At 52.0% G+C, this 25707-nt stretch overlaps 2 protein-coding genes and 1 non-coding gene across 8 annotated transcripts; 1 reads left to right on the forward strand and 2 right to left on the reverse strand.

Annotated features, from left to right (window-relative positions):
* Positions 1-3199: 3199 nt before the first annotated feature.
* KLK5 (kallikrein related peptidase 5) lies at positions 3200-12354 on the reverse strand. Its single transcript, XM_027079133.1, is given in 5 exon segments — positions 3200-3683; positions 6916-7223; positions 7226-7404; positions 8334-8598; positions 12204-12354. Coding segments are annotated over 5 exon segments (957 nt in total). The 5' UTR covers positions 12253-12354; the 3' UTR covers positions 3200-3527.
* Positions 12355-13488: 1134 nt separating this feature from the next.
* Positions 13489-13561, forward strand: TRNAG-CCC (transfer RNA glycine (anticodon CCC)). Its single transcript has one exon. It is a non-coding gene; the product is annotated as a tRNA-Gly (tRNA).
* A 2258-nt stretch (positions 13562-15819) lies between these two features.
* LOC113605661 (kallikrein-6-like) lies at positions 15820-23846 on the reverse strand. 6 transcript variants are annotated; one of them, XM_027079183.1, is made up of 6 exons: positions 23801-23846; positions 22295-22342; positions 21516-21672; positions 18474-18721; positions 17261-17397; positions 15820-16469 (listed from the first exon to the last, which is right to left on the reverse strand). In XM_027079183.1, exons 2-6 carry the CDS (start codon positions 22338-22340, stop codon positions 16317-16319), a joined length of 741 nt encoding a protein of 246 aa, XP_026934984.1. In that variant the 5' UTR covers positions 22341-22342; positions 23801-23846; the 3' UTR covers positions 15820-16316. The 6 variants fall into 6 exon arrangements, with proteins under 6 accessions (XP_026934984.1, XP_026934982.1, XP_026934983.1 ...); XM_027079181.1 differs by lacking the exon at positions 23801-23846 and adding an exon at positions 22768-23026; XM_027079182.1 differs by lacking the exon at positions 23801-23846 and adding an exon at positions 22600-22657.
* Between the last annotated feature and the right edge of the window lie 1861 nt (positions 23847-25707).

Here is a 25707-nt window from a genome sequence, read left to right on the forward strand (position 1 = left end):
TTCCTCTGTATCAGCATACTGAAAACCAGCTCCAGTAGCCCAGACCCTTTAGGTTTTATTCTCTCTGTTTTGAGCCCGGATATCGGAAGTCCATGCCTGGAGCGGGTACTTAAGTTTAAGTCGTCAACAATGCAGGCTTCCTCTTGCTTCTTGCGATCGAATCTTTTTTTAAAAATAAGTTTATTTATTTATTTTTGGCTGCATTGGGTCTTTGGTGCTGTGAGTGGGTTTCTCTAGTTGCAGCGAGCAGGGGCTACTCTTTCTTGCAGTGCGCGGGCTTCTCATTGCAGTGGCTTCTCTTGTTGTGGAGCACGGGCTCTAGGTGCACGGGCTTCAGTAGTTGTGGCATGTGGGCTCAGTAGTTTTGGCTCACTGGCTCTAGAGCGCAGGCTCAGTAGTTGTGGCACACGGGCTTAGTTGCTACGTGGCATGTGGCATCTTCCCAGACCAGGGCTCGAACCCGTGTCCCCTGCATTGGCAGGCGGATTCTTAACCACTCCGCTGCCAGGGAAATCCCACAATCGAATCTTTATTTGTGGCTTTTATCCTCAAAGTGGCTGGTCTACCTCGGGCACCTACGTGCCAAATGAGAAGAGAGGGAAGGACCAAACATAATGCTCTCCCTTTCATCGGCAAAACAAAAGCCTCCCAGGAAAACCCAGCTACTAGGTTTCAGCTTACGTCTTCTTTTTTTTTAAACACTGATCCATGCATGACCCTCTTTTAGTTTACTTAGTTATTCATGCATTCATTTCCACAAATAATAAATATCTGTGAACCCAACATCCAGGCCCAGAACTAGAACACTGACTTGTTTACATGTATCTTGACATTCCTTCCCAGTCTGTCCTCCTGTCTGCAGCTCCAACCCAAGTTATCTATCATACTTCAGCTTCTGTCTTACTGCTGAGAACTGGATCACGTGGCCACCTGGTGGACATTTTTATTTAGGTCACGTGCCACCCCGAGCAACAGATGGTCTCAGGTGGCATGCAGTGCGGAGAATGATGACGATGTCTCCATTTTGCCCGGCTTGCTCTGTGCTGAGTCAGACAAGGTCACAATCCACAATGTCTGCCTCCTGGCCCACGCACTTCCCTTCTGATGTCCTGCTCACCCTTGAGCCTCAACCCGATCCAGGAGGCTTCTGGGTTCTGTCATCAGGAGTGAGAAGCATGGGAATGCGGTGGTCGGAGCATCTAAGTACGCTGCTTCTCCTAAACTGTTTTCACCATAGTTTTAGCAAACGTTACGTTAGGAAAAAGTCAAATGGTTTAAAACTGTGGAAGAAACTAGAAACTATTCAAATGCTTATTCACTGTTAAAATGGGTAAACCAACGGAAGTACAGTTACAAAATAATAGACTTGGCAACAGTGAGAAGGAAATGTTTGCAACTATAGATGAAAATCTGGGCGAACCAGACAAATAAAATATTGACATCTGGATCCTGAAGACTGAAACTCGTGCCTCCGGACGCGTCCTTTTCCTTGACTGCGCGCTGCTGCTGCTGGAAGGGTGACTGGAAGCTCCACCTGCAGTAGGCGGCCCCACCTCCTCGGCCATAGCTGACTGGACCCAGAGTCAGCACCTCCCGTGAGCATCCAATCAGGTTTTTCCTCTCTCTCGACTGGGAACTAAGACAAGCCAATCACTGGAGCCAGTTATCAGGGGGATGATGGAAAATAGAGGATGCCCCTTGCAGGAAATGAGAAGAGAGAGACCGTGAAAGCAAGGCCACGTGGAGGAAGAGTGAAGGATCCCAGAGGCAGCTGCTTCTGTCCTGACATTTTCCAACTGCAAGTCATGGATAGTCTGTTGTTAACGCACCTCCCTTTTCAACTCTGGCCAATGAGCAGCTCCATTTTGTTCTCCATCAACAGCCAGAATGATCTTCTTAGCTCACGTCATCATCTGGCTTTAAAACCTCTGGTGGCTTCCCAACCTTTTAGGAAAACAAACCAACCAGCTTCCGGGTATGTTGGTCTTCTTTGCGTCCGGAGAAATGCCCAGCCTGTCCCCATCTCAGAGCCTTTGCACTTTTGTCCTCCTATCTGGGACACCATTCACGGGGCTAGTCCCTTTTCATCCCAGACGTCTCAGCTCAAATGACACCTCCTCTGACAGGCCCTTCATGTTAGTCTCCTGTTGCTGCTGTAACACATTATCACAAATGTAGTGGCTTACAACACAAATTTACTGTCGTATTGTTCTGGAGATCAGACGTCCAAAATGTTGTCTCACTGGGTGAAAAGCAAGGCATTGACGGGCAGGGCTGAATTCCCTCTGGGGGCTCTAGGGGAGAATCCACTTCTGTGCCCTTTTCATTACCTAGAGGCCACCTACATGCCTGGGCTCGTGGCCCCTTCCTTCATCTTCAAAGTCATCAGTATAGCATCATCCAATTTCTCTCTCATTTTGACCCCCTATCCTGCCTCCTTCTTATAAGGACCCTTTGGATTCTACTGGTCTCTCCCTCTCAAGATCCTTAATGTAATCACAGCTGCAAAGTCCCTTTGCCATATAAAGTCACATATTCACAGGTTCCAGGGATTAGGATGTGGTCATCTTGGGGTGAGGGTGGGGGTCGGAGTAGCTGCTCGCCCGCACCCTTCGGACCTTCCAGGGTAAATATACAACCCCCCAACGTTCCTCCTCTTTCCTCATGCCCTGTTCTCCTTTTATTCATATCACATACTTATTATAGTATATAATGTATTTGTCTTTTTTTTTTTTTTTTTCGGTATGCGGGCCTCTCACTGCTGTGGCCTCTGCCGTTGCGGAGCACAGGCTCCGGACGCGCAGGCTCAGCGGCCATGGCTCACGGGCCCAGCCGCTCCGCGGCATGTGGGATCTTCCCGGACCAGGGCACGAACCCGCGTCCCCTGCATCAGCAGGCGGACTCTCAACCACTGCGCCACCAGGGAGGCCCTGTCTATTTTTTTATTGTCTGTCTTCCCCTACTACAGGGGGAGCTTCACGCAGCAGGAATTTTCCTCTGTTTTGCCCGTTTCAATATCCCCGGCATCTGGACACATTCCTGGCAGTCAACCAATATTTATGAATAAAATGAAAAGCAGATCGAGTGAATCTGTTTGCTGCAAGTGAAATAACCTAATAGAGTGAACGCAGCGGTGCCGAGGGGTGAGGGACTTGTCCCTGGCTGCCCGGCCGTTCAAGGAAGAGACCACACACGGAGCCCACTTCTCAGACGTTTTATTTCTGGGACCAGATTTGGGTCACAGCTGAAGAGAAGGTGGACTCTGGACCTGAGGAAGGAAGCACTGGGGAGACAGAGGTGCAGTGCAACTCTCGCCCCGGTCATTATGGGAACTCTCTTCAGGATCTGACCAGAAGGACCTGTCCATCCACTGTCCAGGAAGGGGGACCTCGATTCCAGGAGACTGGGGGCGGGGCACTGGAGAGATGAACCACCTCAACATTTTGGGGAAGGAGGTGGTGTCTGGAAGGAGTGTCGGGGTCCCTGCAGGGGGCGAGGGAGGCCAGAAAGCCGGGTCCTAGGACGACTCATGCATTAGACCGGATAGTGTCGTGGATCCACTTGGAGAACCGGCAGAGGTTGGTGCAGACGCCGGGTCTGCTGGGCTGGGCGCAGGGAAAGTCTCCCCAGGACACAAGGACCTGGAGGGAACCACTGCAGACCACGGGGCCTCCGGAATCACCCTGTGGAGGAGAGAGAGGGGCACAGAGAGGCGGCGATGTGGGGAGGTGAGGGAGGGAGTCATAGAGATGAAGAAGGACCAGGGCAGCAAGAATAGAGACACAGACAATGACAGCGAGGGAGACACATGTAAAAAGAGACACAGAGAGAGAATATTAATATCTCACCCCACGTTCACCCTTTGGAAACCCCCTCTGTCCCTGTCTACCCAGCCCCCAACCTCTTTTCCGTCTGTCTTCCTCATTGTGTGTCTCTGTGCTTCCTTCTCTCTCTCACTCTCCCCTCCAACCTTTGAATATTGTGTTTCTCCTACTGGACACCCCTTCCTTTCCCTTCCTCACTCTTCACCCGTCCTTGACACCAATCCGCCTTGCACGTATACCTCACTTTTGCAGAGAGGCAGTTCTCAGCCCCTGGGTGAGGGGTTCTCAACCTGGGCGCCGCCGGCGTTGGGACCAGATGATTCTTTGCTGTGGGAGGGTGTCCTGTGCTTTGTAAGGCATTCAGCAGCATCCCCCTACCCACTCCAGGCTAGGAAACCCCTCCCTCCCCACCAGACAGCGGTCACGATGACGAAAAACATCTCCAGGCATTGCCATGCATGCCCTGGGGGGTCAGAATTACCCTGGGGTTGAGAATCACTCCCTTGGACTAATTTAGGTTGCCTGTGCTTAATTCCCCATAGCTCCCTGTAATTACCCTTCTGTAATAATATTCAGCACTCTTTACTGTCATTTCTTATTTATGTTTACGCAAAATACCTACAACCTGGCTTCTTTCCCCATTATAATGCAGACACTCTTCCCCAGGCAAAAAAAGCTTAGCTGCCCCGATCGCTAAATTTCAACCTTTCTCTCATCATGTTTTGTTCGCCCTCGTTCCACATCCCTGCAGTTTCTTTTGCTCGGAAGGTAGTTAACTGCTCTGAGCCTTGGCTACTCGTCTGTAAAATAGCGTTAATAATAAAGGTTAAATGAGTAAATCGAGCTGATGCATCGGAAACACTTAAAAGAGTGTCTGGGGGCTTCCCTGGTGGTGCAGTGGTTGAGAATCCGCCTGCCGATGCAGGGGGCACGGGTTCGAGCCCCGGTCTGGGAAGATCCCACATGCTGCGGAGCAACGGGGCCCGTGAGCCACAGCTACCGAGCCTGCACCTCTGGAGCCTGTGCTCCACAACAAGAGAGCCCGCGATAGTGAGAGGCCCGCGCACCGCGGTGAAGAGTGGCCCCCGCTTGCCGCAACTAGAGAAAGCCCTTGCACAGAAACGAAGACCCAACACAACCAAAAATTAAAAAAAAATTTTTTTAAATAAATAAAATTTTAAAAAAAAGAGTGGCAATTAGCTAACTGCTATTGGTGTTATAGTATTAGTATTATTGTTATTATTTCTTGCTCTTAGCGGCCACACCCAGACCACACTCTGGTATGAAAAAGCCACTGGAGGTCTAGGGAAAGAAAAGCAAGGTGCTACCCTTGGCTACAGAAAGGCTAGTGGTTTAAAATGCTGACATCCAAATCAGATTTGCCTTCTTCCGATAAAAACCCCTCCACCCATCCCTCTCTCCGGATGTGGGTGCTTCCAATGTTAAGTGGGGACACAGATTAAATTGGGAGATCTGGGGAGTTGCTGCAACTGTCACATTTGTGAGATTTGCGGGGGTGAGTGGGGTGGGTGGGGAGATTTTCCCAGCCATCAGAATGGGACTGGAGTGCTGTCTGAGCCCACAGCTTACTAAACACCAAGATTACTGAAACATACATCCTGCCAGCAGAGAGCTTGTTAATTTACATTCCTCTAGACCCTTCCGGGACCTGAATACAGGGAAGCGTCCTGAGCTGTAACAGTTTAATTTCTGTCATCCTCAACAAATAAAGCTCCCGTGAGAATACAAAGAAGGTCTGTACTGGGGATGAAGAAATATTTGCTGGACATTGGGTCCCACTCATCTCTCCAGCCTCGACCCCTGTCCCCCAAACACGCTGGCTCTTTTTTTATTCTTTGAATCAGCCGAACTCCTCCCTGCCTCAGGGCCTTTGCACATGCTTTTCTTGCCCTTAACCTTTGCAAGGCTGCTCCTTTGTGTCATTCAATCTCTGCTCCGATGCCACCTCTTTGAGGCCTTCCCAATCACCCTTCCAAATACTGCCCCATCACTTGCTTTCATAAAACTATGTTTTATTTCCTGCACAGCCCTTACCACTCTCTGAAATTACCCTGTTTATGCAGTTTCCTGACCATAGGATTTTTTTTAACCTTTTTGCTATTCCAACACCTTTGTGATCCATCCTCTCTATTAAATATTTTCGTTTAAAAATACTGACCATGGGTTTCTGTTTTCCTTCCTTAAGACATTTTACTAGCATTTGTCAGAAAGCTTTCACACCACAGATTTTATGGGAATGAGACACTTCAGACTGCATCTGCCTGAAATGTGCCCAAATAACTAAGACAAAACTGCGATGTATATTGTATGAAGGGTGGCCCTTAGATGTGATATCTCTATTCAGGGCACATCCTGCCCTTCTATACAACACAGCCTTGATCTCTCCCTTGAGACCTGTGCTGTCCAATGCAGTGGCCATTAGCTACGTGGGGCCCTTGAGCACTGAAACATGGCTAGTCCAGGTTGAGATATGCTGTCAGTGTAAAAATAGTCATTGGCACGAACAAACCAAAAACAAACAAACAAGGAAAAAATAGAAAAAAAAGAAAAAACAAACAAAAAAATACACACTGGCTTTCAAAGACTTACTATGAGAATAAAAGAATGTAAAACACTCCATTCATAATTCTTTTATATTGATTACCTTTTGAAGTGATGGTACTTGGGATACATGGGATTAAATAGGGTATATTATTACAATAGTCAATTTCAGCTGTTTTTTACTTTTTTTACATGTAGCTACTGGAATGTTTAAAATTACATGTAAGGACTTCCCTGGCGGTCCAGTGGTTAGGACTCCGTGCTTCCACAGCAGGGGGCACAAGTTCGATCCCTGGTCATGGAACTAAGATCCCACATGCCCCACAGTGGGGGGGGGGGACCCACAAAAAACAAATAAAATTACTCGTAAGGCTCACATTATATTTTTACTGGACAGCACTGCTCCAGAATGAGCTCTGTGAGCACCGATCTGATCATCGCAGGGTCCCCAGCACATAGCAAGGCTCCAGGTGACATGGCTGGTCTCAGTGTGTGTCTGCTGAATGAATGGAGAAGTCTCTAGCCTTACCTTGCAGGAGTCTCTGCCGGCCTGGTCACCAGCACAGAACATGGTGTCATCTGTCTGATTTGGATAGGCCGTCTTGCACCTGTCCTCACTTAGCACGGTGATGTCCAAGCACTGGAGGACTTTGGGGAAGGGCCACAGTGAGTGGTGGAGGACGATGGGAAGGGGCAGAGTGCTCAGAGACAGAGAGGAGGAGAAGGCAGACACAGGTGGGCAGCGGAAGAGACCTGGACACTCCCCCTGGGGACTGCTGGTCGTTTCCCAGCCAGACGCCAAGCAGCTGGTCCCAGCGGATGGACAATGGGAGGCGTTGATGGCCTGACGTGTTGAGCCTCACAGATTCTTTTGTTCAGTTTGACGAGCGTCAGGTCATTGGAGTGGCCGGGGTGGGAAGAGCCAGGGTGGGGGATGGATTTGATCCCCTGAAACAGCTGCTGCCTGGATTCATAGACGGGTGACAGGGAATGGTGGCCAAGACGGATTCTGAAAACTCTGAGGAAGATGGTGCCAATCTCGACCGACTCTGGTCCTTACCCCCATATCCAATGTCAACCCCAATGCCAAACCTGCTCGCAACCCCAATCTCACCCCTATCCACAAATCCATCCCCGGCACCATCTTTATCTTCAACCCCATGTCTATCCCCATCCCAGTCACAACTCCAAACCCATCTCCATCCAGTCCCCAGCGCTAACCCTAATCCTTTCCCCACACAGAAACCACCCACATATGCAGTCTCAACCCCAGCTCTATCTAACCATGCCCAACCTCAAAGCCAACCATCTCCAACCCCACCCATAACTCTAATCCAAACCCCATCTTCAATCCTACATCTATTCCGAAGCCCCACCCTATCCCCATTCCATTTTTATCTCTGCTCCATCCACCTCTAATTCTAGAGCCAAACCTAATTCTATCTTCATCCCAAACCATCAGCATATGACCAAACCCAAATGCAACTCATGCTCGACCCCCAAACCCCACCCTAACCCCAGCCCCAATCTTTTACCCACCTCCAAATCATCAACATATGCATCCCCAACTTCAAATTCAGCCCTCTCCAATCCCATTCCTGTCTCTAATCCAGTACCATCCTCATCCTGTCCCATCCCACCTCCAATTCCAAAGCCAAACCAAATCACATCTCTATTCCTAACCATCCAGCATTTGCAATCCTAGCCCCGAATCCAGTTCACCCCTAACTCCCAGCCAGTACCACAACCTCCTCCCCAATCTAACCCCATCCCCACCCCAGCTCTCCTCCCCAGCTCTACCTCCCCCTGCTTCCTCATCCCCGTCCCATCCCCCCCCACCGCCATGCCCCATCCCCCCCCACCGCCATGCCCCATCCCCCCCACCGCCATGCCCCATCACCCATCCAACCTTCCCCCCTTAGCCCTCCTCTCGGAGCCCCCACTCACTGCTTTCGGCAGTGGGCAGCCGTGAGCAGACACTGCGAGTCCACCAACACGGCCCCGCAGTACAGCTTGTTGGGTCCCAGCAACAGCGCACCCTGCCACGGCTGGCTGGGCCTCTCGCAGTCGGTCCCATTCACGAGGCGGCTGCTGGTGCCGTCAGACGCCCGGGTGTTCTCCCCGGCCCCAGGTCCGAGGTCCTGGGTGCTCCCAGAGGGCCCGACGGCAGAGGAGTTGTCGCAGGAAGCAACATCATTTGCGAGAACAGGCTCTGGGGGCAGAAAACAGGGGTGGGGGGTTGCCGGAAATAGAGCTCGGGAGCGGGGCTTGGACTCGGGGGCGGGGCTTATAATCAAGAGGCGAGACCAGCCCGAGGAATTCTGACCCCCGAGGGGCGCTTTTGTTGCGGGGCGGGGCGGGGGCGGGGGCGGGCGGGCAGGGCTGTAGGGGCGGGACCTGGTTTTAAGAAGTGAGGGTGGGGGGCGTCAAGCCTTAGCGAATGGGGTCTGGGCTGGAGTCGGCAGAGCCTGAGATGTGGGAGGGGCTCGAAATCGACTTGGGCCAAGGCCAGCGTCCTGCGGAGGAGCCGATCCTATAAAGAGCCCTGGCTTTGTGAGAAGAGGCAGGGGCTGGGTTCTAGGAGCTGTTGTCAGGACAGGAGGTGGATCCTGGCCCAAAGGAGGAGAGCCAAAGAGGCTGGGCCTTTCTTGGGGGAGGGGCACAGCTCAAGGATCCCTGACTGTAGATAGAGTCTGGACTTGGGGTATGGATGGGGAAAAGCGGCAGAGTCAGAGCTTGTGGGCTGGGCCAGAGTTGGAGGAGCAGAACCAGGGAAAGTGCTGAGACGGGGGTGGGGCTCCCGTGGGGTGGGGGGTGGAGAGCAGAGCTACTTTACGAATTCTCGAACACAAATGTGCCTCCTGAATTATCCTGCCCTTCTCCCTCACACAAACCTGCAGATAGGGGCGTAGATACCCTACCCCATCACCGGTTCCCCCATCGTCTGTTCACGCGGTCACTTGTTTATATCCTTGCTGAGGACCCAGACAAGTGAAACCCTTGCTGCTGTCTTCATTCATGCACACAGCCCGAGAAACAGGCACACAACGGCTGTCACAGACGTGCACACGCACAGTTACACAGGGAGGCGTGCGTCGTCTCCATAGGGACAGTTACACACACAGCTCTGCCTCGCGGTACACACGCTTCCCAGGTACACACATTCGGGGGCAGCCTTACGTGATCTCACTCGCTCACACACAGTGTTTTAGTGACCTGTGTATATATGCCTCGTGTGCAGACGGGTAGAGACTGCCACTCACTTCTGCACACAGCGTGGTGGCATGTGACAAGGTTAGACGCAGTGGACCAAGCATGACACAGGGCAAGTGGCCTAGCGTCATCCACCTTCACACAGCCACTGTCTCGTGGTGACAGCCTCTTCTGCACGCTCAGTCTGTCACAGGAGGGATGGGCGCTCCACACACACACACAGCGCTGCACCATCGCACGTACAGCCCCTACAGCCACACAGTCACACACAGTCACCCGTACATAGACCCTCAAGCAGCCACGTGTTTGCAGAGAGCCACACAAAATCCTGCACCCAGCCACGATCACACAGTCACAAACGGCTACCCGAGGGCACCCAGCCACACATGTTCACGGTGCCAAGCACTTTTGTCACACACAGTCCTGTCACACAGGGACAGAAACCAGCAGGCACACACACACAAAGCCACACACGGCAACACTCACAGTGACACACACACCATCCTAAATGCACAAACACCCGGTCACACAATCGCATCTACAGCCTCAAAGGGTAGTCACACCTGTCACCGACGGTCACTCAGTATGGGAAAAGGCACGACACACACACACACACACACACACACGGTAGCAGTCATACAGCCACACACAATCACAAGTAAAGACAGACTCACATTCACCCAGCCTTGGAGCCATCACCAGTCACATGTGTTCCCCCAGTGCCACATAGAGAGTCACCGACAGCCCCACGACGCACAGTTACCCTGCGTGCACGCACTGGGATTCTGGGTACCTGTCACCCCCGGAATCAGTGCTGTGATCAGTGCACCGACCATCCGCGCCCAGGGGTCCAGCTGTAGCCAAGGTCATTGCACCTGGCGGGGGTGGGGCGGGGAGGAAAAGAGAGTGGGGAGGCCCAGGTGATTCTGGGAACTCTTACCCACCCCCACCTTCTTCCCTTCCCTGTTTCTCAGAGCAGAGACGGACCACGAGGACATGGCCCACCCAGAGCGCTGAGATGAGTTGAGACTCAGGGCTTATAGACTTCAAAAGAATCAACATCCAGCATCCTCCAGTCTCCGAGAGAGGATGGAAAGAGGATGGGGGATGCATCCCAGACCAGAGCCAACGCAAAGACATCTCTCCCTTCCTATGCCCCGCCTCCCCAGCCCTCACCTGCCACGTCCCCCAGGTAGCGGGTGGGGGAACCCGCTCCCGCGCCGCCGCCGCTGTCCTGCAGCCGCCTACGCCTCCGCTCCCGGCACCCGGCCTGGGTTATAACGACCCACTGATCCCTGGGGCGTGAGGCGCCCTGCCGGGCCTTAGCAACCACTCCTCCGGCCTCCCCCCATCTCCACCCCCAGAGCACCCCCTACCCAGTCCCGAAGGCCACTCCCTACCTCCCTGGCCCCGGGATGGGGAGGGGTCTCCGGAGGTCTGGCGTCTCACCAGCTCCGGAGCGCCCTTGGCGCAAGTGTTTTCCTGTCTTCCCCGTGCCTTCACTCATTCTACCTCCCTCCGCCCCCCTTCTCATCTTTCCTTCTCTCTGTGTTCCGCTTCCCTCGCAATCTTTCTGAGTCTCTCTCCGTATAAGGCGCCCACCCAGTGTCTCTTTCTGCTGTATTTTTTTTTTTACAGCTTTATTGTGGTAAAAGTGAGGCACGATGAATCTACCATATTTAATGTGTACAGTGTGATGAGTTTTGACCCACACACTTCCAACCATCACCCCAGTCAAGAAAATGAGTTATCACCCCAAAAGTTTCCTCAGGCCCCTTTATGTGTTGCTGTGATTCTCAATTCATCTCTTTCTCCACACCCCTGGGTCTCTCTCTGTATCTTTTCTTTTTTCTTTCTTTTTTTTTTTTTGCGGTACGCGGGCCTCTCGCTGCTGTGGCCTCTCCCGTTGCGGAGCACAGGCTCCGGACACACATGCTCAGCGGCCATGGCTCACGGGTCCAGCCGCTCCGCGGCACGTGGGATCCTCCCGGACCGGGGCACGAACCCATGTCCCCTGCATCGGCAGGCGGACTCTCAACCCCTGCGCCACCAGGGAAGCCCCTGTATCTTTTCTGTTATCTCTCTTTTCTCTGTGACACTACCCTTCTCTGTCTCCCTATTCTCTGTTTCTATCCCTGCATCATCTTCTTCTCTTTCCTCTTCTCCTTCTTCTTTCTTCTTCTTCTCCTCCCGCCCCCCCCTCCCCGCCCTTTGTCACTGGCTCTGAGTAGGTGTATCTTTGCGTCTTTCTGTTCCTCTATCTCCCTCACCCTCCGTTTGGGCCAGGAAGACTCTGGCCACTTTGCTGATGGACACCCCCTCAACCCCTTCTCTGCCCCTCACCCTGTGACCAGGGCCACCGGGCAGAAAGGGGCGGGGATCCAGTCTAGGCCCCCCGGCAGGTGCCTTACACAGCCTGTCTGACACAGCCAGGCGTGGGTGAGATTTGGGCAGGGCCACCTGTCAATGGGGAAAGAGACCAAGAGGCCAGGCTAGGGGGTGGGTGGCTCCCGGCCTCTTGGGAAATGGGGCACTGGGTAGGGAACCCAAAAGGTGTCTCCTCCCTCCCCGGTTCCTGGGCCACCCAGGACTGCCTCTTCTGACCTCTTATGCATTCCAGCTCTTCTTTCTGTCTGCCCCCAGCTCTACGCATCCATCTCTGTGTCTCCAAGTCTCTGTCTCCGCTAGGATGTAAGAGCCAAAGACTCCTTTGACACCTATTTACTGAGCATCTACTGTGTGCCAGACTCAGACCTGTCTGTGAAGAGAAATAGACAAACATGCCTGGAGATGCGCCTTTGCAGAGCTCACATTCCTTGAGGGCAAAAGCAAAGCTGTCTTGTTCACTTCTGTAATCCGGCGCCTGTTGAATGGGAGGTTTTAGAGCCCTGAGACTCGTTTCAGTGTATAGGGAAAAAAACTTAAAAACATAAAATTCTGGGGTTTGTTTTGGCGATTGCAATGAATATTTCATGCATGAAGGTGACAAATCCAGCAGCCTACTTCTTTTAAGCCTACAGTCTTTTAAGTTTAGCTTACAAACCTTTTTATTCCAAATATGTGTTTTGATTACAGGAAGGATTTTGTTGTTGGTTTTTGTTTTCGTTTTGCATTTTAATTTTTTTAATTGAAGTATAGTTGATTTACAAAGTTGTGTTAATTTCTGCTGTACAGCAAATCGTACCAGTGTTTTCTTTTTTTCTTTTTATAAGGATATGGCTGAGTCTTTTGTAATTTATTTATTTTCTTTATTATTTATTTTTGGCTGCACTGAGTCTTCGTTGCTGCGCGCAGGCATTCTCTGGTTTCGGCGAGCGGAGGCTACTCTTCATTGCGGTACGCGGGCTTCTCATTGCGGTGGCTTCTCTTGCTGCAGAGCATGGGCTCTAGGCACGCGGGTTTCAGTAGTTGTGGCACGCGGGCTCAGTAGTTGTGGCTTGCGGGCTCCAGAGCACAGGCTCAGTAGTTGTGTCACATGGGCTTAGTTGCTCCGCTGCATGTGGGATCTTCCCAGACCAGGCCTCAAACCCGTATCCCCTGCACTGGCAGGCGGATTCTTAGCCACTGAGCCACCGGGGAAGCCCCCAATGTTTTCTTAGTTCAGTTTCCCAAGGCAAGAGAAATAAAAACAAAAATAAACAAATGGGACCTAATCAAACTTAAAAACTTTTGCACAGCAAATGAGGTAAGTCTTTATAATAATGTTGGGTCCCATTTACAAACTAAGTTAATTAAATATCTTCAAGCATTTAAAAACTACATTTCTAAAAAAACCAACACACTCCATCTCTTCTGGAAGTCCTTCAGTTTTTAGGCAAACCTTCCAGAGCATGTAAATAAATTTATACATCTATGTATATCTTACTTATAAGTATGATCAACTGGGACTTCGCTGGTGGTCCAGTGGTTAAGACTCTGCACTCCCAATGCAGGGGACCCAGGTTCGATCCCTGGTCAGTGAACTAGATCCCACATGCTGCAATCAAAAGCCTGCATGCTGTAACGAAGATCCCGCATGCCGCAACTAAGATCCTGAGTGCCGTAACTAAGATCCTGCGTGCTGCAACTAAGACCTGGCACAGCCAAATAAATAAGTGTATATAAATATTTTTAAAATATAAATATATATATAAATATTTTAAAATATATAAATATTTTAAAAAATATGATCAACATTGCATTCTTTCAAGTATCTCAACACTGAATATAAAGTTGGGATGACCCTAACTTAAAAATCACAGGGCAATGACCCATTCCAAGTTGAAGTCAGAAGACTCTCCCCACAGTAGATAAAATTCTAGTAGACATACAAACACCTTCAACACCAAACGTGCAGAGATTCTGCTTCCAACAATATTCATGTTAAGGGTCGGGCCTTCAAACATTTCCATGCTCATTTTGAAAACATTATCAGAATTGGAAGAAGATGTTAGCAGAGCAGTTAGGACCCCAAACTCTGGCACCAGCCCCCCTGGCATTCAATTCTGACTTGACCACCTACTGTCTTCGAGACTTTGGGCAAACCATGTTACCTCTCTGTCTGTTATTATTGTTAGTATCCATTAAGGAAGATGATTTCCTCTCAGTTAACGGAAGTTGATTTGGGTCTGGACGTTCATTGATTGGCTTCTTCCTGGTGATCCCAGTGAATTTCATGCCCCTGTTTATTCTTCATAACTTCTAAAAGGGGTCGGTCAAGGTGGGCCCGGGCCATCACGTGACTTAATATTTTCATGTACTCATAAAAAGTCAATTACTCCCTCCCATCGCAAAAATTTCACCTTCGGTAAATTTCACCTTCATAAAATTTCACCTTTCTTTGGTTCTTGAGACATCTAAGTGTGCTTTTTCTCAAATCGAAAGACCTTTAGACTCGAGAGACCCTGCTCTTTTCATATACTGCCTCTGTCTTTGGACCGCGTAGCTCTTCTATCATAAAATGACACATGACTGACTTTGAATATCTCCTATGGTGTGGCCGCTCTGTGTAACGATTTCCAGCTTCGTTCTACTCCATGCTGGGCAAAAATAAGGTTGATAAATGTTTGTGAAACAAATGGACCGTTGTGTCTGGCTCTCCCTCTGTTCCTAAATATTTCTCTGCTCGAAACTTCAGCTCCCATGTTGGACCCTCTTTTCGCTTTCTCTGGGGAGCCACTTACCGTCCCATTCGTCTTCCTGGGAGGATGCCTGGCTTAGATGGCGTTTTGTCTCTCTTGGAGATGGTGCAGTGGGTCAAGAGAGGAAGGCCTCTCTGAGGACAGGGACAGACCTGGGGCTTGGGAATAGGCGTGCGTGCATAAGTGTGGGATCACGCGCGGTGCACGTGGGTGGAAGAACCCCAGAAAGCATGTAGAAGCCTGGGTCCTCACCCAGTTCTGCCTGTCTGCCCCCCCCATTTTGGGGAGGGCCTCCAGTCTCTACACCTCCCTGCCCATCCCCCTCTCCTCAAATGGACTGCAATGAGATCTTTCAAATACCCACATCTGACCCTGTCCTTCCTTTTCTCAAGGCCCTCAGGATCAAGGTCAAGTGCTTCTGCCTTGTACTCAGGGCCCAACGCCATGTTCCAGTGACCTACTTTCCCAGCCACGTCACCTATTTCTCTGGCCTCAAACCCCAGCCCCCACCAACCGGGATGATTTGCCATCTCTGGAACACAGCAGATGTTCTCACACTCCCAGACTTTTCTACCGGTCATTAGCATCTCGAGTGTGCCACCCACCCAGACTTCTCCACACGGCGAATTCATATTCAGCCTCCCTTCCAGCTGTCCCAGCCCCAGCCCCTGCTCAGCCCTCATCTTCTCTCCCTGCACCATCACTTCTACTCCCCCCTGGCCTCTGGTCTCTTCTTTCTGGTCCATCCGCACATGGCCCCAGAGCTGCTTCTGCTCTCATCCCTTCCATGGCTCCCCACTGCTCTCAGGAGAAGCCCTAGCCTCTCAACCTGCGGTCTGTGGTCTTTTGGGATGTGGACCCTGCTCTCTTTACCTCCCATCACTCTTACCCACACACAGTGGCCTCCCAGCCCTCTCATCACCCTGCTTTTGCTGCTACAGAGGGAGTTTAGTGGAGAAAGCCACCCCTCAGGGCTAGTTAGGTGGAGGAGACAAGGATGTCTTGCCAAGGAGGAGAAAAAGCAAGTTGGGCTGTAAAAGGGAACTAAGGGTATCTGGGCTTCAGAGAGGCAGAGGTGGGATAAAAGCAGAAAGTGCCACTAATAATAAAATTCACCCTTTATTGTTCACACGGGTGTGCCAGGCACTGCGGTATGTGTTTCACATGTTTACTGCCTTGAATCTCCCCAACAACGTAGCCACCGCCTTATGAGGGATATACGATTATTATCCTTATTTTAGAGATGAGAAAATCTATGCACTGAAGGAAGGCACTCCCGCGGTTGCACGGCTAAGCAAGTGGGGGAGCTGGGAGCCCAGCTCAGGTTCGGCCAGACTGGGGACCACTTCTCTGTAGGAAGAAGTCGAGCCCGTGGAATAACTGGGGAGGGAGAGGTGCTTGGAAGGGATTTTCCTGTATCTCTTCGTGGCAGGGTTGAGACCTTAGCTGGTGTTCCCATCGCTCCTAGTGATGCAAGGATGGGACTGGAGCAAAATCAGGGAGGACTTGTGCTGTGGTGTCATCGCTTTTATTAAGCATTAAGGGTCGGGTCTGGGCAGGTGGGGGAAGGTCAAGAAGTGCAGGTCACCTCTCAGGATCAGTTGGCCTGAATGGTTTTTCGGATCCAGTGGCCATATCTGCAGACGTCGGTGTAGACGCCTGGCTTCTCCTTGGATCCGCAGGGGACGTTACCCCATGACACAAGGCCTCGGAGACGGTCGCCACACACCAACGGACCCCCAGAATCACCCTGTGGTTAAAGAGGGACAGAGTCAGATACAGGCTCGCAGAGAAGGAAAGCCGGACAGGAGACACAGAGACGTGTAGAGAGGGGGAAAGACACTCAGAGATGGAGAGAAAGACACACATACAGAGAGAGACAGACAGACAGACACAAAGTCACAGATAGGGAAATAGAAGAGACTGAGGGAGACTCAGAAACACAGAGATCTCTAAGAGAGGACAGATGGTCTCAGAAACGGGGCTCATCTGCCGCCCTTTCTTTGCATCCAACTCACTGTGTACCACTTTCCTCTCTCTTTGTCTCTTTCTCCCACTTGGCTGGTCTCTGCAGATCCTTCAACGCACAGGGCTCAGTTTTGGCCTCAAAAGGAGAAATCCAATGGACGATGGTGGCAGAAACCCGAGTTCCAAGCATTTGGGAGTCGGGATGGAGCCCCGTCTCTCCCCAGCTATGGTCCCCCTTCTGCACAGTGTGGTTATTTCCAAGCAGAAGTTGTGGGGATTCTGTTGGAGCAGGGACAGCCTCCTGGCACCATCTGCCTCCCTACTGTGTCTCTGTGGTTCCTGATCTCTTCATCTCCATCCTTGTCTCTGCATTTCCTGTCTCTGCTGACTGACTTTTTATCTCTGCCTGTCCCCGATGGTGTTTCTGTGTATCAAATTGAGTCTCTCTCCCTTATCATGCCTCTGATTTTCACCCAGCCTGTCTCTGTAAAGCTCTAGTTTGGCCTGTGTATCTGTCTCTTCCTGCCCATCTCTGTCCTTGACTATGTAACTGGTGGGTCCTGGCGTCCTCACCTGGCAGGAGTCCTTCCCGAGCTTCTCATCCCCGGCACACACCATGTTCTGGGTGATCTCGCCAGGGTAGGCACGCTCACACTCCTCACGGGGCACCAGGTGGAGGTATGCACACTGGATGATGTTAGGGAAATCACCTGCAAAGAGAGATGGGCCAGGATCACTTCACAACCCACCCTTCCCATCGATCCTCCAACACCTATAAATCCTCCCTCCCCTATTGGACCCTATTTCCCAATGGTTCCCTTTTTCCTATTTGTCGCTCACTCTCAAAACTCACTTCCATTGCCTGACTCCTGATTGGTCCCTCTTTCCATCAGTCTTCCCTCACATTGGCCTGTCTTCCTCACTAATTACCCCTTCTCTACCAGTTCTCATTTCCTATTGGTTTTTCCTTCTCTTAGTTCCTGCCTTCACTTGTCTCGTTTCCATTGGTCCCACCTTCTTCAGTAGTTCAGCTGACCTCTAGACCCTCTTCCTCTATTAGTCCCTCCTCTGTTATAGCCCATCCTCCTTCATTGGACCCTTCTTGCCCATTGGCTCATCCTGATTGGTCATCACTTGACTTTTGGTCTTTCCTAACTGGTCCCTTCTTTCCCCGTTGGTTCTCCCTTCTATTGGCCCTTCATGCAAAGGTCTACTCCCTCACTGCTTCTTTCCTAAATGGCCTCCCCCATTGGTTCTCCTTTCCTTTATGGCCCTTCCCTCACTGGCCTACCCTCACTGGTTCCTGCTGATCTATTGTTTCTCCTCTAGTCCTTCTTCTAGTGACCCCTCTTGACCACTGACTCTTCTCAATTGACCCTTCCGCCATTAGCTTTCTCTACACTGTTGGCTTTCTCAGTTCACATCTTTCAGCTGGCTCCCCTGCTTCTTCCATTAGTTCCTCCTCCATTTATCCTTTTTTCATCATCAGTGCATCCTGGTTGGTCCCTTTTGACAACTGGCCCCCTTCCTGATTAGTGTCTCCACAGTGACCCTCCCTCCTCATTGACCCTTCATCTTATGGCCCACATCCCCATACCATTCACCTGTTGGTCTACTTTCTCCATTGGCTGTTCACTCATTGGCCCAACTCCCATATTTGCCCTCCCTCCCCATTGAACTTTCACCCACTCATACACTACCCCATTGATTCTCACCGTTAACCCACCTCCCCATGACCCATCACCCATTGATGATGGGTCAACTGCATCATTCTCCCCCTACTGACCATCTGCCGTCTTGCCCCAGCCTAGGATGTGGCAGCTGGTGTGGTTGGCTGCGCAGTCACTTTCCAGGGACAGGGGCTGTATGTGTGCAGAGAATTTGGCTGGACGTGACAGGCGCAACAGCATGATGTCCTGGTCATGGATGGCGGCGTTGTAGCCAGGGTGGACCACAGTCCGGACAACAGAGCTCTCCTCCTGGAAACTCTCCCTTTGCTGAAGGTTGTGCTTCCCCAGGTAGACCTGAAGATTCCTGGGAAAGAGAAGGGCTGGGTCTCACCTGGGGCCCTTGGGCTGCAGCTGAGACTCCAGAGGGGGTTACGGTGGGAGGTGGGGTAGCCTGGTACACCATGAACCATCCGGTCTTCTCCCCTCACAGTCTTTCCAGCTCAGTAAATGACAGCTCCATCCTTCCAGAATAACCCGGAGACTATCCTTGACTCTGTATTTCTTGACTCACCTCCCAGCTGTCCAGAAATCCTTTTGTCTCTCCAAAGCATATCCAGAATCTGACCACTTCTCACCTCTCCCACTGCTGCCATCTTGGTCTGAGTCACCATAATCTCTTACCTGGACTACAGTCTCACTGGACTCCTGGCTTCTACCTTTGCTCCTCTATAGTCTGTCCTCCACAAAGCAGCCAGAGCTATTTTAACAATATAAGCCAGCTTTGTCCCTCCTGTGCTCAGAACCCTCCTGAGACTCCCATCTTGCTCAGAATAAAGGCCAAAGTTCTCACTGTGGCCTACAAGGTTCTGCACAATCCGTCCCCATCACTTGTCAGTTATCTCCCAGTCTCCCCCTTCTCCTTCTGTTCCAGCCACACCGGCTTCCCTGCCTTTCCTTGAACACAATAGTCATCCTCTCACCCCAGGGCCTTTGCACTGGCTGTTCTCTCTGCCAGCAACTCTTTCCCCCAGATATCTGCATGCCTCACTCCCTCACCTCCTTCAAATGTCACCTTCTCAGTGAGGCCTTCCCTGAAGACCCAATTAAAATGCAAGTATCCACCCCAACAGGCAAGTCCTAGCTCCCTCTCCTGGTTTCCTTTCCACCAGAGAACCTAACATCACCATCTGACACACTATATATGTATTGTTAAATATGTACTTGTTTTACTGTCTCCCTCTGCCACAGCCGTGCTATTCGATCGAAGTTTCTGTAAGGATGGAAATATTCTCTATCTGCACTGTTTGAAACAGTGACCACTGACCACAGGTGGCTACTGAGCCCTTGAAGTGTGGCTAGTGGATTTGGAAATTCGTTTCATTTTTATGAATGTGAATTTAATTGGCCATATGTCGCTAATGGCTACTGCATTAGTTGACACAGCTCTAGAATATCAAGGTGGGATTTTTGTTTTAGGCAGATACATCCTCCTCGGTGCCTAGACCAGTGTCTGGCGTAGGATAGGTGTTCAATAAATATTTGTGAGATGGATCAAAGCATTACTCCCTTGCTCAGAAACTTTCCATAGCTCCCCATTACCCTCAGAATAAAGCCCAAGTGCCTTATCCCACTCTCCTCTGACCCTCAGTGAACCAGTAACTTTCTTTTCTTAGAACTCTTCACATTGTTCCCACTTCTTTGGTCCTTGCGTTTCCTCTGCCCTGGCTGCTCTGCCCCCTTTCTCATTTTCCATGCCTCAGTTGGAATTTCATCTCATCAGAAAGTCCTTCCGGACGCCTTCTTCCATCGAAAGCAGGTACCTCTGTTCTTTTCTCTCATGGAACCATCCCTGTTTATTCGCCTTCATTGGACTTAGAGTCATTTGTAATTGTATGGTTTGTCGAGGATTCTAGAACTGTCTTCCTGCACCTTTCTGCTCCTGCGTCCCCGAGGGCAGAGGCTCTGGGTATCTCCCCGTCTGAGTCTTTGCTGAATTCCCAGTTCAAATCTGGCCCTTAGTGGGTGCTGTTGGCCAATGTGCGCTGAATGAATGAATGAGGATGGTGGGAGTGATGCCAGGTTTACCAGCGCTTGGGGGAGACCACCCTGGGGGGGGGTCCTTGTGTCCATGACCCTGCAAGGTGAGACCCCTGTTGGGGTCTCTCCCGGCTCCCACTGGGATGTGACACTCGCTCCTTCTCTGAGCTTCAGTTTCCTCAGAAGCCAAGAGTCCCTTATTGTGGGGGATTCCAGGAAAGGTATAGAAACTGCCTACCTGGGTACGTGGCCCATAGTTAGCGTGGAAAAAAATGGTGGTTCTTGTTCATCAAACTAGTGGTTATTAGTGCCCTGAGGATTAGTCCTGGGTCCTGTACAGTCCTCTATCTATGCCCACTTTTTGGATGATCTCATCCCATCCCGTAGCCTTAGATAACCACCTGTTTGTGGTATTTCAAGCCTTAATGTTTACCTCCATCTCTGACCTCTCCCCTGAGCGCCAGCAGCTAGCCTGGCATCCTTCCTGAACACCAGCCAGGTACCTGAGACTCACCTTGGCTAAAACAAAATGTCTGATGCTCCCCCACCCATATCCAAACTGCTCCTCTTTCCCTCTCCCCCGACTCAGAGAAAGACACATCCAAACAGCCGGTTGTTCTAGTCCCTTCCCCGGACAAGCCCTGCTTGTTCTCTTTCTCTCCCATTCCACACCATCAAGTCCTGCTGACGCAGCCTCAGGACCCCTCCCCGGGTTTTCAACTCCGCTCCATCCCCAGGGCCACCATCCTGGTCCATCTCAGGACAATGGCGACAGCCTCCACATGCATCCCTTCATCCCCCGCCCAGTTCACTTTCCAGCGTTTTTTTAAAAATGGAAATCAGATCATGCTGCTTCCCTGATTAAAACTCTACGTGGCTCCCCCCAGTGCTTAGAATTAACTCCATCGCTCCCTACAGGGCCCTGTAGAAGGTCAGTTCATCAAAGCAGCAGTTTTCTTCACTGCGATATCCCCGCAGTGTATTTAGTAAACAATTAAATACTGGCCAGTTGAACCTGGTTATCAGATGGCCTCACGATGGGACAGGGGGATGTGTGAAGTCCGCAAGACGCCCGCAGGGTCTAATTGCAACCCCTCCTCATTCACAGCGTGGAGACTCACGGTTTTTTGCAGTGGGCAGCGGTGAGGACCCACAGTGGGTGAATGAGGACCCCCCCACAGAGCAAGTGGCCTGAGGTGTAAAGGGCAGCTTGGTAGGGGTGAGACGTCTGCTCACAGGGTCCACCATGCAGCACCTTATTCTGTTCCTCTGTCTGGGCTGAGGGAGGGAGGGTCTGAGTCAGAGAGAAGGTCTGGAGACATCAGGTACCTCCCCCCAAGGTGAACCCCATTGCTGTCTTGATCATCAAGATCTTCTCCATCCCCTGCCCCAAACCAACCCCATCCTCAAACTCTTCCTCAAACCCACACTTCTTCATCTCAATCCCCATCCCCATCCCCATCCCCAAAGCCACCCCTAAGCGTTCTTACCTTTAACCCCACCTCCAGCCAGTTTCCCCATCTCTAACCCCATCTCCCAAACCAACCCCATCCTCAAACTCTTCCTCAAACCCACCCCTTCTTCATCTCAATCCCCATCCCCATCCCCAAAGCCATCCCTAAGCGTTCTTGTCTTTAACCCCACCTCCAGCCAGTTTCCCCATCTCTAACCCCATCTCCCAAGCCAAACTCATCCTCAAACCCTTCCCCATCTTCACGGCCACCTCCCACCCCTTCCCCATCTGCATCCTTCGTCCCTAATTTAACCCCTGTGTCTTCCTCATTTGAAACCCACCCCCCTCCATCCTCATGTGTATCCCCATCCCAGTTCCAATCTCTTCCCCATCAACAACCCCCACCCCATGCCCAAACAGCCCCCTGCCCCTCCCATTTTGGCCTACCTGCAGCGACCAGAATCAGTGTTACAATCAGCGTCTTCATGGCCATTCCTGAGAAGGGAAGCCAAGTGCTCCATGAGTCCCGGCCTCAGACTTCGCCCAGTCTCCTCCCTCTCCACCCGCCTCCTCCCTCTCCACCCGCCTCCTCTTCCCCTTCCTCCCCAGCCTGCCCTGCTCCCCTGAGCCTTGACTTCTGTCTTCCCTGTTTAGCCTCTTGATTTCTTGTCTCCCTGACCCATGTCTTCCATCTGAGGGTCCCCCGGAGGCGGGCGCCAGAGAGGACCCAGAACCTGCTGCTCACGGCGCACCTCACATTATTTTTCTATCCTCGGCTTCAGTCTGCCTGCTTAGTAACAGGAGGAGGGAGGGCCCCTGACGTTCTTCCCTCTATGGGATTTCTCCTCCTCCCTTTGGCTCAGTGCTTACCTGTTGCTCAACCCCACACCTGTAGGTTCTGGTGGGAGGTGTGATCTTACCTGCTGGGGGCCGGCTGCCTGGGGGTCGACTCTTGGGTTGGGGGCAGGGACAGTACGTGTCACAGGCAGACAGAAAGGGAGACAGACAGAGAGTCAGAAATGCAGGGAACCGCGGAGAGAGAAGTGATGCTGAAAACACAGAGGACGCCTCGAGAGTCAGAGACGGAGGGCAGAAAGCAGAGGATGTAGGGGCTGTGGCGCCCAGGGCCTGGCAGACAGACACCCTGAGCTCCCTGGCACCCCCGGAAGACACTGGTCCTGTCCTCAGATGCTCCTGGTGTGTCCTTTTAATCTCTGCCTCCCCGGGTTCCCGAGGCAGGAGGGGGACCCGCCCTTTTCCTCCTCACCCAGGCCTCCCACGCATATTCCTCCCACCCTCCCACAGCTCCCCGCCTGATGGCTCCCCGACCCCGGCTTCCAGGGAGGGCAGTGCAGGTCCCTGAGTGCACTGGGGGCCCGGGTTCCCGGGTCTGAGGGAGGAGGGGGCTGGGGGCTGAGTATTCCGGACCTTCAAGGAGAAAGGAGCTGGGAGTCTGCACACCTGGATCTAAAGGAAGGAAGGGCAGAAGCTTGTTCTCCTCAGTTCCTAGACTTCTAGGTCCTTGAGCAAGAAAGGATCTGAGGGGCTTCCGTGGTGGCGCAGTGGTTAAGAATCCGCCTGCCAATGCAGGGGACACGGATTCGATCCCTGGCCCGGGAAGATCCCACACTCCGTGGAGCAACTAAGCCCGTGCGCCACAACTACTGAGCCTGCGCGCTGCAACTACGGAAGCCCGCGTGCCTAGAGCCCGTGCTCCTCAACAGGAGAAGCCACCGCAGTCAGAAGCCCGCGCACCGCAACGAAGAGTAACCCCCGCTCGCCGCAACTAGAGAAACCCCGCAGGCAGTAACAGAGACCCAGTGCAGCCAAAACATAAATAAATAAAAATAAATTCATTAATTTAAAAAGAAAGAAAGAAAGAAAGGATCTGAGGACCCAAATGCCTGCGTCCCAGGCAAACACACAGAACCCCCTGTCCTCCTGGACTCCCACCTCTCACGTGTTCTGGGGCCTGCAGGCTGTCACTCTTGGGTTCAGCACCCTTGGGCACTGGGAACCAGGCCCCACGGGTTCAGTGGGGTTGGGGTGACTCACGCACCTGCCTGTAAGTCCCTCTGTGGGTGCTGGAGAACCTCAGTGTCCTCGCGAGACACAGCAGAACCAGCCAGCAAGAAAGCGTGTGTCACCAAGCTGGTACCCGCCCCTGCCCCAGGCTGTGGTGTGGACCCAGGCGCTGTGGGGAAAGGGCCTTCGAACAATCGGGCTTTGTCTGTCCCCAGCACCCAGTGCCATGCTCCTGTCAGCTCCATTTCTCAAGCTCTCTTCCGGGCAGGTGGACGGCCAGCTGCATCAATAGCTTCCCTTTATCTCTATCGGACAGTCCTGTTGCTGTCCTTTGAGTGTCCACCCACCTCTGCCCGGATATCAGGACTCTTGACCCTCCTGGCCCCCCTTCTCCAAGTCTCTCGGTGTCCAGCTCTCTCCCTGGCCATGGCGGAGGGTGCCTCCGTGTCTGTCTCTGTTTGTGTCTCTCCACCCCTCTGCCTCTTTCTCTATATTTTTCTCTGTATCTCTGTCTTTCCCCTTGATTTTCCAAGTCTCCGTTAACACTCTCTAAATCTCTCCTTACCTCTCCTAGGTTCCACCTGCGTTTCCAAGAGAAGCATGTGTATGCACAGAGGGGAGTTAGCTCCTGCAGAAGGGGTGGCGTGGGAGAGGGCAGCGGGGAAGCTAGCGGGACCCGGGAGGATTTCAGGACTTGTTGATGAGATTTAACGTGTACAGAGAGACACAGAAATAAACGGGAATGCAGGAAGCGTGTGATGAGAAACGGGGGTCCAGGAAGCTATGGGGGGGATCCAGGAAGATTTGAAGAGGTGTCTTTAAACTTGGGCGTTTTAGTCAGGAGGAGAGAGGTAGTTAAAGGGTCTGGTGCCTGTAGGGAAATGGCAGACTGGCATGAGCTGGAGGAATGGGTGTACGTGCGGCCGCCTGTAGGGAAATGGGTGTGATAATCACAGGGACGGGCAAGATGGAAAAGGGAAGCTTTGGGGAAAGTCATTGAGCAATAAGTGCAACTGATATGAATAACGTCGACCTCAGCACCAGCTTGGGCCTGGCACTGTGGGTAGCATTTAATTCTTTCATTAAATCTAATTGCTAACACCTTTGCTTCTCCCCTGTCACTCCTGGGATGAAAACCAATTTGGCATTTGATATATTCTCTGGGGCTGCTCCCCTCGCCCCCCAGTTTCCCCCAGGCCCTTCTCACTCATCTCCCCACTGAACCCAGCATCTTGTTCTCAGGACCCACCATCCTCCCAGGTACCAGGTTGGACCGCTCATGGCCCATTGATCCCCAAGTCCTATCCCACTGCCCCCTCTCTCCGTGTGGTCCCTTCTCTCCATCCCTATGTCCCCGGTCCCAGCTCAGACCTGCTTCTCTCCCACCTGGACCATTACCTCAAACTCTTCCCCTTCTCTGTATCCTTCACTTGACCTCTGAGGCATCTTCCTGTGTCAGAGCTGACATTGCCTCTGTCTGGCTCACAGCCCTGGCCTGGGTCCCCCAGCATCCACAGCGGTACTGGCCAAAAGAAATATAATGCCAGGTACACATGCATTTTTTTTTAAATAAATTTATTTATTTTTGGCTGCATTGCGTCTTCATTGCTGCGTGCGGGCTTTCTCTAGTTGCCGCGAGGGGGAGCTACTCTTCGTTGCGGTGCACGGGCTTCTCATTGCGGTGGCTTCTCTTGTGGAGCACGGGCTCTAGGCTCTTGGGCTTCAGTAGTTGTGGCACGCGGGCTCAGTAGTTGTGGCGCACGGGTTTTGTTGCCCCGCAGCATGTGGGATCTTCCCAGACCAGGGCTGGAACCCATGTCCCCTGCATTGGCAGG

This window comes from Aethalodelphis obliquidens, unplaced genomic scaffold (genome assembly GCF_003676395.1).
Source record: "Aethalodelphis obliquidens isolate GAN/ISIS:26980383/991018 unplaced genomic scaffold, ASM367639v1 scaffold43, whole genome shotgun sequence".
In the NCBI taxonomy this organism is placed as follows: Eukaryota; Metazoa; Chordata; class Mammalia; order Artiodactyla; family Delphinidae; genus Aethalodelphis; species Aethalodelphis obliquidens.